At 44.4% G+C, this 13490-nt stretch overlaps 1 protein-coding gene across 2 annotated transcripts in view; it reads right to left on the bottom strand.

Annotated features, from left to right (window-relative positions):
• Positions 1–13490, bottom strand: part of KIAA1671 (KIAA1671 ortholog) — a 215116-nt gene that overhangs the window by 148257 nt on the left and 53369 nt on the right. For both annotated transcript variants that reach the window (XM_073672915.1, XM_073672907.1), the window contains 2 exons: positions 10211–11701; positions 7045–7141 (listed from right to left, as the gene is read on the bottom strand). In XM_073672915.1, the coding sequence (XP_073529016.1) occupies positions 7045–7141; positions 10211–11643 (1530 nt within the window). In that variant the 5' untranslated portion in view covers positions 11644–11701. The remainder of the gene's footprint in view (positions 1–7044; positions 7142–10210; positions 11702–13490) is intronic.

The following is a 13490-nucleotide window of genomic DNA, read 5'->3' as shown; positions in this document are numbered from 1 at the left end:
GCTCCAACCCGGACTGGTCCGCGCCTGTAGAGGACCCGTAGCAACCTGTTTTCACCCCGCTACCCGCACCAGCAGTAACCTGGCCCGAGGCTGAGGAGTGGACCTGGGAAAACCAGGGGGGCGACCTGATGGGCTTCCCCCGGGAGACCCGGGCAGAAGCGCGGAGGAGGAGCCAGTGGTGCAGCAACCAGATTTTCCAGCTCGCTCGGGAGCAGAGTCAACGGGAGCAGCGCTGCGAGCGCCTCGAGGTACGGGCCAAAGCTGCCAAATCCCGGGCTCGTCAGGAGGAGGCCACCCGTCCCAGTCCCCGAGTGGAAGGCCAAGTCGTCCGCTTCCACCATGAGGCGGGGTGGGGGTTCATCCGATGTCCCCAGTACCAGGACGACGTCTTTGTCAGCCGGCGAGACGCGCCTAAAGAAGGGACAACCTGGCCGGAACCTCTTCCCGGGCGATACAGTGACCTTTTCTTGCCACCAGGGGGTGCGAGGGTGTTACGCCCTGGACATACACAAAGTGTCCGGGAGCGACGCCACCCCGCGCTCAGCCTCAGGGGACCGGTTAGCCTCCGTCGGGAGGAATGAGCCCTTTCCAAGGAGAGAGCCCGAGGTCTAAAGCAGCCCTCGGCTGTTACAGTTTCCGTTTACAAGTTTTAATGTGTTGACTTTTCTATTTTTGATTTTCTACTAATCCCCGGTTTCTAGAGACATGTGTCCCTGCGGACTGGCAGCGGACAGACTCTTTCCCTTGTAAATAGTTTGCATCTCTTTAGGTGCTCCATATTGGTTTTATACAAAAACCGCGGACATTCCTACCTCAAGACCTCAGAAGAAAAACCTGTCAGGGTGGCTCCATTGGAGGTCCAACCCGGGATCTTCATGTCCTGCAGCCACCCCAGGGCCTACGTTCAGGGTTTAGGACAGGTCCCTCGCACTTCTGAACTGACTCTGCGTCTTTGCACCTTAACCCGTCTGTTTGCACAAATGTCTCTGGAAAAATGCTAGCACTTTTATAATTTTATACTTTTGTACTTTTATACTGTATACCCTGTTATGCAACGTTTAAGAAGATGTGCCTCCCATAAAGGGAAGATGGTTATGTTTATATTAAAAAGACAATTCCTGGGTGTTACTTCTTTTGCAGCCCGCGGACGTGCTGTGTTTTACCAGGGGGGAATGTGGCGCCCCTGAGGGTTCGACCGCCACAGGGATGCTGCACTTCTCTAATGGAGTGTGGTGTTCCTCCTCTGAGGTAAGGACAGTGTGATAGTCGTGACCCAGCCTTTGCATCCAACACCACATTTCTCCACCAGAGGGAGCTAGTATGCACTAAGTGCTGCTCCCCTGGTTACAGGGAGACTGGGGAACCAAGAGTTAGGGGAACCAGTTAGTGGGTGAGGGTGGAGGACTTACAAGTTAGTTACACTTTAAATTTCATATTTAATAAAAAGCCATATTTGATCTTGGTCCTTTGTCTAGCCTTTGCTAGTCTTTCGGCTGTTCTCTGTGCTGTCATATACTGTGTGTAACTGTGACCTCCCTCCCGGAGCGCAGATCCTGTGTGGGCCTGCACCGGCAAGGGACACAGCCCTCGTACCCTGGCCTCGGGACGAGGGGCAGGTTGTAGACCAGGAATGTCTCAACCCGGCCAAGGACCAGGATCAAGAAGGCCCGGAGCTTAAGGGTGTGGCTCCACAGCAAATGGATCCCAGGCAGGATGCAGACGGAGCGGGCTACGCCACCTGTCCTAGCCATGCTGATATATTCAGAGGGACTCCGGCTGCAAGAGGGGTACCGGCCCCCGACACCCGACCTTGCTACTCTATGTCCTGGATGGGAAAGCCCGGTAGGCCCAGAGGATCCCACCGGGTATCGGACGGAGCAGAGCTGCCACCCGTGCCCTTGTTCTGAGAGGAGCTCAGAGGGAGACCTGGCCTATTTGCACACACACGGACAGGAAAGGATTCGGTCTGTAGTTCAGGAACACTCTGGTGTAGGGTCCCGATTGAATGCTGGACTTACTCGGAGGTTGTCGGACCCCCGTCCCTGGTGACCGCAGGACTCCGCGGGGAGCAGGGAGTCGCCTTCCTTCTGCCATCTCTAAAGTGAGTAAAGCCTTGGAAGTTCACCCCTATGGCCTCCTGACTGTTTATTCTGCGCCACACCGCGAGACGCGGCACCCGTCTCCCTCTACTACTACCCCCATCCTCATGTCCCTCTGCCCTGAGGCCTTGCTCCGCCTGTGGGGAGTAGTAAGAACTTTGGCCGCCATAACACCATGCCTCAGCGGACTGCGGCGGCGCTGGTGGCCTTCACCAGGTGCCACAGGTGGCGTAGTCGTTAAATCAGCCACTCAACCCGGTCAAGCCCACAACATCCTTTTTAATGTGACGGCCCTGAGCACGGGTCGGGTCCGGGCCACGGCTGCACCCCATCTCTTCATCACAGGACCCGACTCCGAGTCCCCCATAACCCAGGGTAAACTAAAAGGGCGGACGTCAGACGGCGTCACGCAGTAACGTGATTGCACCGTCCATCGCCCACTGCTGCACAGAGGAGACTGTGGACGAGGAGCCTGGATAAGGAGAGAACAAGCCTTTTATTATTTATTATATTACTTGGTCATGAAATGAGGGGCTGTGCAGTGGGGAGGTGAATGAAATGAGATTCTGTGCAGGTGGGCACAAAATGCGGGGCTGTGCAGGAGGAGGGGGCATGAAATGAGGAGCTGTGCAGGGGGGAGGGAGTATAAAATAAGGGGCTGTGCAGGGGGGAGGGAGCATAAAATGAGGGGATGTACAGGGGGGGGGTAGCATAAAATGAGGGGCAGTGCAGTGGGGACAGCAAATGAGGGGCTGTGAAGGGGAACAGCAAAGTATATGAGGAGCTGTGGCGACCACTCTATATGGGGCTGTGGAGGACATTATACTGGGGGCTATGGTGACCATACTGGATATTGGGCTGTGGTGAATATCATACTGTTTGGAGTGCTGTTTGTGGGCCATAATACTGTATAGGATGCTGTGGAGGCATGATAGTATACATGGGGGCTGTTTTGGACATCATACTATTTATGGGGGTCTGTGGCGGATATCAAACTATACATGGGGGCTGTGGTAGTGGCCATACTATATATTGGTGACTTGTTGTGGATATCATACCATATGGGCGGCTGTGGTGATCATCATACTGTGTAGGTGGACAGTGTGAGGAGTGGTTACAGTGGTTTAAGAGGGCAGCATGGTGGGCAAAATGAAGACATAGTTTGAAGAGGGGGCACAGAATGGATATGGGGAGGGAATAGCGTGAAATGGGGGCACAATATGGAGATGTGTTAGCATGGTGGGGGGACGGTGTGGAGATAAAGAAAGTGTAAAAAATTAGAGAGAGGACAGCCATGGTATAGGCCGTGGTTCATGTGGAGACCATATATCATAGGAGGCTTATTTAGAGTACAGTATGGACAGATATTTTCATGCAGAGGGCATTTTAATAACATTCTTATTTTTAAGAGCACTGTGTGGAGATGTGCTGCAAAAGACCAGCGAAGAGGGAGGTCTGCAGAGACGAGCTGTAGTTGTGAAAAGTCATCATGGCATCTAAACAAGATGGAGATGAAAAGAAAGAAGACTCCAGAGAAGATGTAATCTATAAAAGGTACCTGGATGTAAATGTGTGTTTGTGATACTGACTGCGTCTCATCAGCACTGTGGTTCATGTATGGTCTGCAGTTTGATGATGGCTGTTAATAACTACCAGTATCTCCTTACCATTGTTAACATCATACTGGAAGTTGTAGGGTTTTAGGTTCATGTGATACAATTGTTTATGGGGCTGACTTGACAATAGATCGTTGTACTAAGCTTGGTCCTTGCATTCAAGTACTTTTGGTTCTGGTCATTTATTCAGGTACTTATGGTGGTTCTGGTGACATATCAATTTACTGATGGTTGTTCTGGTGACATTTAATTTCAATTAAGGTGTCCAGCATTTAGCAGATACCTAATGGAAAATAAACAGACCCCCATTATAGATAAAGGGATATGTCTGATGTTTTTTCTGGAAACACCAGAACGTTTCAGAGAATATATACCTGGCTGCAATGTGATGCATGCTGCAGGCATATTGATTCTTTAGGCTCGGGCTACACTGCGACATTGAAATCACAAAGGCACATTGCAAAATTGGACGTAATGATTTCCCATAGTGTTGTGTTGTGACAACATGCATGTGTTTCCAGCAAGCCACATAAGACACACTTGCCATGGACTTCAATGCAAACCACCATGCGTCTTGCATGCAATTTGTCTGCAACTTGATTGTTTTATTTAGAACAAAATCAGAGGTCAAAACTAGATGCAAAACAGCATGTCACATACAGATTGCACAAATGTTATTGTTGTTCAACTTTTCAGAGATTTGTTGTTGCGCGACATGTCGACTTGTAGCCCCAGCTTTAATGCAACTAAAGCAGCACAAATGATGACAGGGCACATCCTTTCATCAGGCTTACCTAATGAATGTACTAAGTCCGTTACCTGTCCTGTCAGACAGTCCTTTATTCCACAATGTAGTGCCCACACAATACTTTGCATTTTGCTCTAAGCAACATTACACAGTGGCCATGACCACGAATCAGACCTAGAGCTTCACACGGTGGAACAGCAGCAATAAGCATCTGCATAACTAGAAGGGAAATTATAGTGGCAAGCTGCACAGAATTTTCCAATGACTACTTATACGCTACAGTTTTATGCTTTCTACACGAGAAGCATACAATAAATGTTGAATCACCCCCATTGTGCTGTAAAAGTGGCAAATTTTATGTTTACTTGTTCAACTTTAACAAAGCTCGGCCACTTTTTCCAAAAAGCTTGGGTGTGTCACTGGGGCAATATAGATAATTCTGTGAAGTGGGTGCCATTGTATGGGTAATTCTGTCACGTTAATACTATTAGTCCATTACTAATGTACGAGTCCTGCATGTGGAAGGTGTAGGTGTACTATATTAGGTGAAGGTATATGCCCACGTATGAAGCTGGTGGAGTTAGAGCAGGGGTCTGCTCTGCTCCATTGTGCGGCTCTTTGGCCCCTAAGATAATCGCGGTCGATGTCAGTGTTACATTTCAACTGAATGTGCGTCCTCATTCAACTAAAATGTATTGCGGCGCAGAGACCATCTCTAGGCACCACAAAACCAATACCAGCCACACACCAATCAGAGGCCAGTGACTGACGTCAGCATCTCTGCCATGCGCCAACCTGGCTGCGGAGGAGGAAGAGGACACTGTTTGCCAAGGGAGCGAGGTCAGGTGAGAAGAATTTTTTTATGGGTGTGTAAAGAGCGACAGAATGTGGGACATCGTTACAAGTACAAGATAGAGACATTAGTACAAGTTGGGACCAGGATGGGGCATTACTATAAGATGGAGACCATTATTACAGGACAAGGGACATGATTAAAGAACAGGGGACCATTACAACCAGTTTCAATTTTAGTGTGGCCGGTGTAATAAGGGATGCAGCTTCCAGGTTGAGAAATAACTATGAGGCATTTGGCTCTATGATTCCATGAAGGAGACCCCAGAATGGAAGCTAGGAATTACTGTGGGCCCATTAGTGCACTTTTATACCCATCCTTCTTAAGTGACAAAGGTGGAAACACAAAGACACCTGCATATCAAAAATATACAGTATTTTTAAAAGATACCAACTACGGTATGTGTAATACTATTATGGTAAAATGTTTAGATGTAGATATAGCAAGCAATGTATAATGATATACTGACTGGTGATAATAAGGGATGGGGTAAAAGTTTGGGGTTAGCCTCCACGAGTTGCATATAAATCTGAAATATTAACTAAAACAACTCTTCTGATATGTAAAAGCAATGTCTCAACATAGACAATCCCTTTAATCTGAGCGACCCGCCACAAAATTAGCAATTTTAAACTGCTAAAGCGAAGTGTATATTTTCTAAGACAACGGAAGAGGTCCGCTATATGTGCCGAGGATCCAGCCAACGGAAGAGGTCAGCTACATGTGCTGAGGATCCAGCCAACGGAAGAGGCCAGCTATACGTGCCGAGGATCCAGCCAACGAAAGAGGCCAGCTATATGTGCCGAGGATCCAGCCACAGGAAGAGGCCAGCTATATGTGCCGAGGATCCAGCCACAGGAAGAGGCCAGCTATACGTGCCGAGGATCCAGCCAACGAAAGAGGTCAGCTATATGTGCCGAGGATCCAGCCAACGGAAGAGGTCAGCTATATGTGCCGAGGATCCAGCCAAGGGAAGAGGTCAGCTATATGTGCCGAGGATCCAGCCAACAGAAGAGGTCAGCTATACGTGCCGAGGATCCGGAAAATGGAAGAGGTCAGCTACATGTGCCGATGATCCACGCAACGGAAGAGGTCAGCTACATGTGCCGAGGATCCAGCCAACAGAAGTGGTCAGCTACATGTGCCGAGGACCCAGCCAACGGAAGAGGTCAGCTATATGTGCCGAGGATCCAGCCGGCAATGGATTCATGAATCATAGTACTGCATCGAGGCCATTCATGTATGATGTCATATGCCCTAATAAGGCAGGTGGACAGTGGATGCCCTGATGCCACAGCCACGTTAAAGAATGTGCTGCCGGACAAGAACTGCGGCTTGGGTTCCAATAAAAACTGTGTACAACCTGTACCTGTCTACTACTATGTTATGTCCACTGTTTCTAAGGATTCATGCATATGTGCTGTTTATTGTGGGCAACAATGGGTCCTTCATAGACAACAATTATTATCATCGTTTGTACAATTCTTTCCTGGAAATAGTCGCCCAACTTTTCCATCTAGTCGACATTGCTAATATACAATTCTTACAATTGCTGATATCACTTATGAATGTAACAAGTGAGCTTTAGGAGGAATATGATGATTTGAAAGATAGGATAGGTTACGCTCAGATATTGCTAAACTATAACACTATCAAAGCTGCAGAGATACAACTATTCTCCTGCGCTCCCTTTCACGTACACAAAAGGCAGAGGCTAACATTTCTTACCTTCTGAGCAATATAATCTTGAGACGAAAAACTGCCCCTCCTTTCTTCATTTGTTTTCTCAGATTTCAGATCCAATTTTGAAGGGGAATTTGAAAACCTTTAAAGAAAAAAATCAAAAATAGAAAGTTAGACTAAGAAAACAGAGAGTTGTTTAAGAAACTGCTACTTAAACCATGTCATGTCTGTGCCGCCAATTAAATTAATTAGGGCTTATTCACACGTCAGTATTTTGCATCAATGTTTGTATGCCAAACCCAAGAGTGGAAGTTATAGAGAAAAACTTTAAGCCGGTGTGCCACTCCACAATGTCAACTGTGACTGTTCTCCAAAAGACTGTTATAATTAGGAGTGGTACCACTAGATCCGAATAAAGAAGCCCCTACTAATCCTGAGAATGAAGAAGCCGTAACTGGTGACCAATTCACAGTTTGACCATGCAATTCAGAGCTACCATCTACCGGCTGGGAGGAAACCGCAACACGGTCCCTTCTAATGTGAATAGATTAAAGTTGCAGGACTGTGCAAGACAGGTGGAGCTCCAGGAATTGACCTCAACAATTGTAATGTTGTGGCATATCCTAACTACAGGGTGGGCCATTTATATGGATACACCTAAATTTATTTGGAAAGGTTTGCGATATCAATTTCCTGTTTGTGGCACATTAGTATATGGGAGGGGGAAAACTATTCCAGATGGGTGGTGACCATGGTGGCCATTTTGAAGTCGGCCATTTTGGATCCAACTTTATTTTTTTCAATGGGAAGAGGGTCATGTGACATATCGAACTTATTGAGAATTTCATAAGAAAAACAACGGTGTGCTTGGTTTTAACGTAACTTTATTCTCTCATGAGTTTTTTACAAGTTTATGACCACTTATAAAATGTGTTCAAAGTGCTGTCCCTTGTGTTAGATTGTCAATACAACCCTCTTCTCCCACTCTTGACACACTGATAGCAACACCGCAGAAGAAATGCTAGCACAGGCTTCCAGTATTCATTGTTTCAGATGCTGCACATCTCGTATCTTGATGGTATGGTGTGGTATATGGGGTACAAAGATAGTGGGGCCATTCTTCATCAATGGAAACCTCAATGCCACTGGATACTTGAAATTGCTACATAATGATGTGTCGCCCTCTTTATGCACTGAAGATGGCATCTTCCCTGAGTTTTTCCAACAAGATGGTGCACCACCACATTATGGGTGTCAGGTCCGAGCATTCCTACATGAACAGTTTCCTGGAAAGTGGATTGGTCGTCGTGGGCCAGTTGAATGGCCACCAAGGTCTCCCAATCTGACCCCCTTAGACTTTTATCTTTGGGACCATCTGAAGGCAGTTGTCTATGCTGTGAAGATACGAGATGTGCAGAATCTGAAACAACGGATACTGGAAGCCTGTGCTAGCATTTCTTCTGCGGTGTTGCTATCGGTGTTGAGTGGGAGAAGAGGGTTGTATGGACAATCCAACACAGTGGACAGCACTTTGAACACATTTTATAAGTGGTCATAAACTTGCAAAAAACTCATGAAAGAATAAAGTTACGTTAAAACCAAGCACACCGTTGTTTTTCTTATGAAATTCTCAATAAGTTCGATATGTCACATGACCCTCTTCCCATTGAAAAAAATAAAGTTGGATCCAAAATGGCCACCATGGTCACCACCCATCTGGAAAAGTTTTCCCCCTCCCATATACTAATGTGCCACAAACAGGAAGTTGATATCACCAACCATTCCCATTTAATTTAGGTGTATCCATATAAATGGCCCACCCTGTACATCTTATAACATGGCAATATCGCGAGAAAAAAAATGCCACTGTCAGATCAAAGCATAGTCCGGACCCCTCTACAAGGACTTAAAGGGAATGTCAACTCCTAAAACACAATTTAAACTAAGCATATAATTATCCCATCTACATATCATATCCTTACCGTATAACTCCGTCCCCCAGTGTGGTGCAAAAAATACTCCTAAACTAGTTCAGGTGGTCGGTGCACCCTTGGCATGGGCGAGCAGCTTCTGTAAATTATTCTGCCCCTTTTCTGGTAGTAGACAGCGCTGGTTTTCCCAGAAGCAGAACCATCATGGGAGAAAACTGGAGCCTACATTCACTCATTGTCAGAGTTCCTAAATCAGAGTATACCACCCGCACAGCTCCTCCACTCTGCTGCGGCTGCATGCTCCACAGCATAGCAGAGCACCTGCTCCAGTGACAAGAGACGAGTGTGTGTGCGCGCCGATCTAGTCACTTAATATTTGCACAACAGAGGAACAAAGTTATACAATAAAAGGTATGTTTTTTATAGGAACTAAGTCCACTATATGAGTGACTATGTGCTCAGCATAAAATTGTGTTTTGCAGGTGAGACTCCCCTTAAAACATGAACAGGTTATATATCAAAATGACTATAGCAGAAAAAAAAATTTCAAAACTTTATTTTATTCCAACATTTTTTAGGAATCAAATGTATAAAGAAATGTGTTCTATCCGTACTCCCCTGAGGAATATTGCATGGCCTATAGGACTCCTCACACCGGCATGTTACTCTCCACAAGAAGAGAAATTACCCCTTAGAAATCCTGCTCCAAGTAATAGCAGCAAATAAAGATTTTTATAAAAAATGCACATTATTGCAAAAGTACAGAAACATATGTAAGATCCATTAAACATGGACATCCATGATGCAAATGTTTGCTACACGGTTGTTAAGCTGTTAATATTTTTATTACCGTTTTAACTCTATTTTTATGACTGTCAACGATTGACAGAAGATTGTTTAGCTTATTGTATGTGAAATGATTTGCCTCACCCCTACAACAACGTCAAGAAATGGATTGCAATGCAGGGACATGTTTCTATTCTCTTACTAGATTGCTTTGAACTAGAGCCAGATAAAAAAAAAAAAGGGATGTTTCCAATTTTTATAAGCCCGGCTTTCATTGTTTCTCTTAAGCCAAACTAAGGGTTAAAGATTTTTTTCCCCCATTTTAGGACATAATTGTAAGCATTATTTTTACATTAAAAAGAGTTTTTCAGCTCCATTTCTGCATCGGGCAAGGGGAGACGCTGCCTCACGCCAGGCAGGAAAATGCCACTACTGGCATTCCTCAGAGAAAGATTTATGCAACTGTATAAATTTCCTTAAATTTTTATACTTACTTTATTGTGAAATCTGTGCTCACTGTCGGAGATAGTGAGGTTGGCCATTCTGTTCCAGACTTTGCCTTATCAGAGACAAGGCCTCTAGTTTTTCTCTCAGTGTTGGCAGTACTCTTGTCCTCTGAGTTTGAAGTCACTTCTGTATTCTCCGAGGAGCTTTTATTGGCAATAGAAAGACTAATTCGCCTTCTAATAATTCCAGGGGCAATTCTATTCTCATCTAATTTCTTTACATCACCAGATGAACCACCAGGGAGACATTTTGAAGACTGATTATTAATATTTGCTGACAGCTTCATAACTCCTTCATTTTCACCAACGTCCGCTATTTGCTGCTCCTTCTTAGATGGCATTTCCATTGGTTTGTCTTTTTCCGTGCGTATAGAATAGGTTTTTCTCATGGAACTTCCACTTATGCCTGTTCTAGTGTCACTGGAAAAGTTTTTATCATTTGTGTAATCTCCTTCATTGGTGTTAGACGGCTCGTCGTTAACGCTGTTTAGAAAACTTTTCTTGAAAGGTCTATTTTCCTTTGTTTCTTCAGAGGGTTTTTCTTTCTTGCTACCAATGCCTCTGCTTTCAAACAATGAGGTAAGATCTTCAGAAAGAGGTCTTCTGTTCCATTTTCTTGTTTCATCAACTACTTTTTGGTCACTTGTGGGCTCATTTGATTCTAGAAACACAGCAGACACTGGACGACGTTTTTGCCTTAGTTGAGCTCTAACTGTCAAGCTATCAATGTTATCAGGTTTAGCTGCTTCCACAATTTTATCGCCAGACTCCCTCGTTTCATCCACAGAATCTGAACGAGCTCTTCTTGAGTAGCTCGGAAAGACTTTTTCCTGTTGGGAAAGTTCAGGTTTCCTATACATCATTGGGGGCTTAGATGTGACTTTACAATCTTCAGTTTGTGGATTAAGTTTGGATTCACCTATACTGTTTGCTCCGAGTGGCCAACTAGCGTTCTGTCTTCTTCCTGCTGCTGTTGAAGAAAATATTTCCGACTTATTTCCTTGGTCTTCATCAGTGCTTGTTTGAGGAGGTGATGTGAGTAAGCGATGACTTACTCTTTCACTTTCATTACTTTTTGTACTACCAGATAGAGATATGCTGGTAGTGGTTTGAAATGGCACATCACTGTGCTGCTTCGCATCTCCAGCCAAAGTGAAGGGCATTCCTATTGACTTTCTGCTTTCTGGAGGTTTATCCCTTGAAAAAGGCTTTGGTGAGAGTCTCGGCTTCATACCAGTGTTAAGCATGTTTACGGTTTTGGAAAGATTTCTTATATCATCAGTAATTATGGAAGTGGATATATTTGTATCAGTGGCCTTATTGCTTGCATCTGAAAGAGGACTAATGTATGTCCTTGGTTTTGCCTCATTTAAAATATCACTCCGAGTAGTTCTGGTTGACAGTTCAACCTTTGTAGCCATGGCTCACATCAGTTAATTTGCAACATTTTCACAGCAGGAAAGAGGCCGGGGAAAGATACTGTAAAATAAAATACAAAAATTACATGGATTATTATTATGCAATTACAAGTTCTTTTTCATACTTTGATGTGTTATTTGTTTTGAAGGAACAAATATCCCCTTAAATCTAACACTGCAAAACCCAGCGAGGCTTTTTCTTAACGAGTTGCCAATAAATTCTAAGGCTGATAGCCAGCCGCTATTCTTCCCAAGCCCCATATACACAAATGTGCTCTCAGAAAAGATTTGGGACTATCACTGGCCAGATACATTATATGGCTGCCAGCCGAATGATGCTTCGGCTAATCATCTGGCCGACAGCCATCTCAGCCAACACTACCATACACAGGAGAGCTCAATAAAAATAGACTCCAGCTGACATGTTGGCCAGTGGCTTATGTGATCTCTGGGAGAGCAATGCAGTTGGCAGTCCAAAATCGGACAAATCCCTCATACACATCAGACCGTCAATAGAACCTGTAGATATTAGCAGGTTCAGACGAAATTAGTTTAGTGTGCATTGGGGCCCAAGTCAATGAAAATGATCTCCATTAGGCTATGTTTAGACAAAGTGGTTTTTCAAGCAGGGCCGTGGAGTCGGTATAAAATGGACAGATTGCTAAAATATATAATAAATTGGGTACAGTAGTAGAATGCAGGATGTGCTGTATATTTTTTCATAAGAATTTGGGAAAGTTTTGAAATGTCCTATAAATTTCTGTTCTATTCCTGATTTAGGCTTTTAGCTGAGATGAATCTGTGCTGCACTTTATGTACATGCTCAGTAGTGTGGCCGTGCTGTGGAGTGAGGGAAATTGAAAAGTCAGGAGGTTTGGCTTACCGACTCCACAACCCTAAGTTCAAGGAATAGTCAACTGCAGACATGACTGCTCCCATGTGCAGATCCATGTGCTCATCCATATTATGAATGGGCTTCAGAGCCCTGTGCCTTTCACCACAATTGAGGCTTGCATGATCTTGTCTGCTAACCAGACTAGCACAATGACTTGTTCTGTTCTGTGTGCAGTCCCTTGTGCATATGGACAGTACAGAGACTGAAAGTATGCACAACTGAACTGACCTAAAAAAAACATAAGAGGATCGAAAATATTGCAATCCAACAACTCAGTCTGCCATCGAGGGAAAGCAAAGACACACAATGCATAGGAGAAACAAAGATTCAGCCAAAATGAATCCAATCATTAGCGGAAGAAGTGTATACAGCGCGTGGTAACTCCCATCGTTAAAAATTATTTAATTTAAAGAAAAATCCAAAGAATAATCTGGTTTCCAACTAATATCAAAGGGTTGTTTGATTTGAATTAAAGCATCTTAGCCGCTTGTCTCCCAAGATAATACTGATCACATGGGGTCCCACTTCTGAGAGTTTCTGTGATCAGCAGGTAGAACCAGTAAAACCACTATGTCTGTACTCATTTTCTCTGAAGTGCAACTGCAAAAAAAAGACAAAGCAATGCAGGGAAGTCTCTGATATCAATACTACATACATCTCAGCATGACCTGTCAGGGATTATAGAAAGGGGCTACCTAAACAAACAAAAAGGCAAAAAATATGCCTGAAGGCCTAGCAATAATCTAAAGAACATAGAAATAAAATACAGCAATCCTCCAGCTATTACAACACACGCCTTCATTACATTTTATACGATACTAAGTGCCATTTTTACAAGTTCACTTATTAAGGCAATATTGTCTGTAAATGCTCATTATGCCCAACAGTTAAACATTATGTAATCTACACATAATTAACAAGGCAGATTTAAAATATTGCGACAAATAGACACATT

This window comes from Phyllobates terribilis, unplaced genomic scaffold (genome assembly GCF_046119375.1).
Source record: "Phyllobates terribilis strain yellow unplaced genomic scaffold, ASM4611937v1 Scaffold_1__5_contigs__length_1240528914, whole genome shotgun sequence".
Classification (NCBI taxonomy): domain Eukaryota; kingdom Metazoa; phylum Chordata; class Amphibia; order Anura; family Dendrobatidae; genus Phyllobates; species Phyllobates terribilis.
This window is presented reverse-complemented; position numbering and strand designations above follow the sequence as displayed.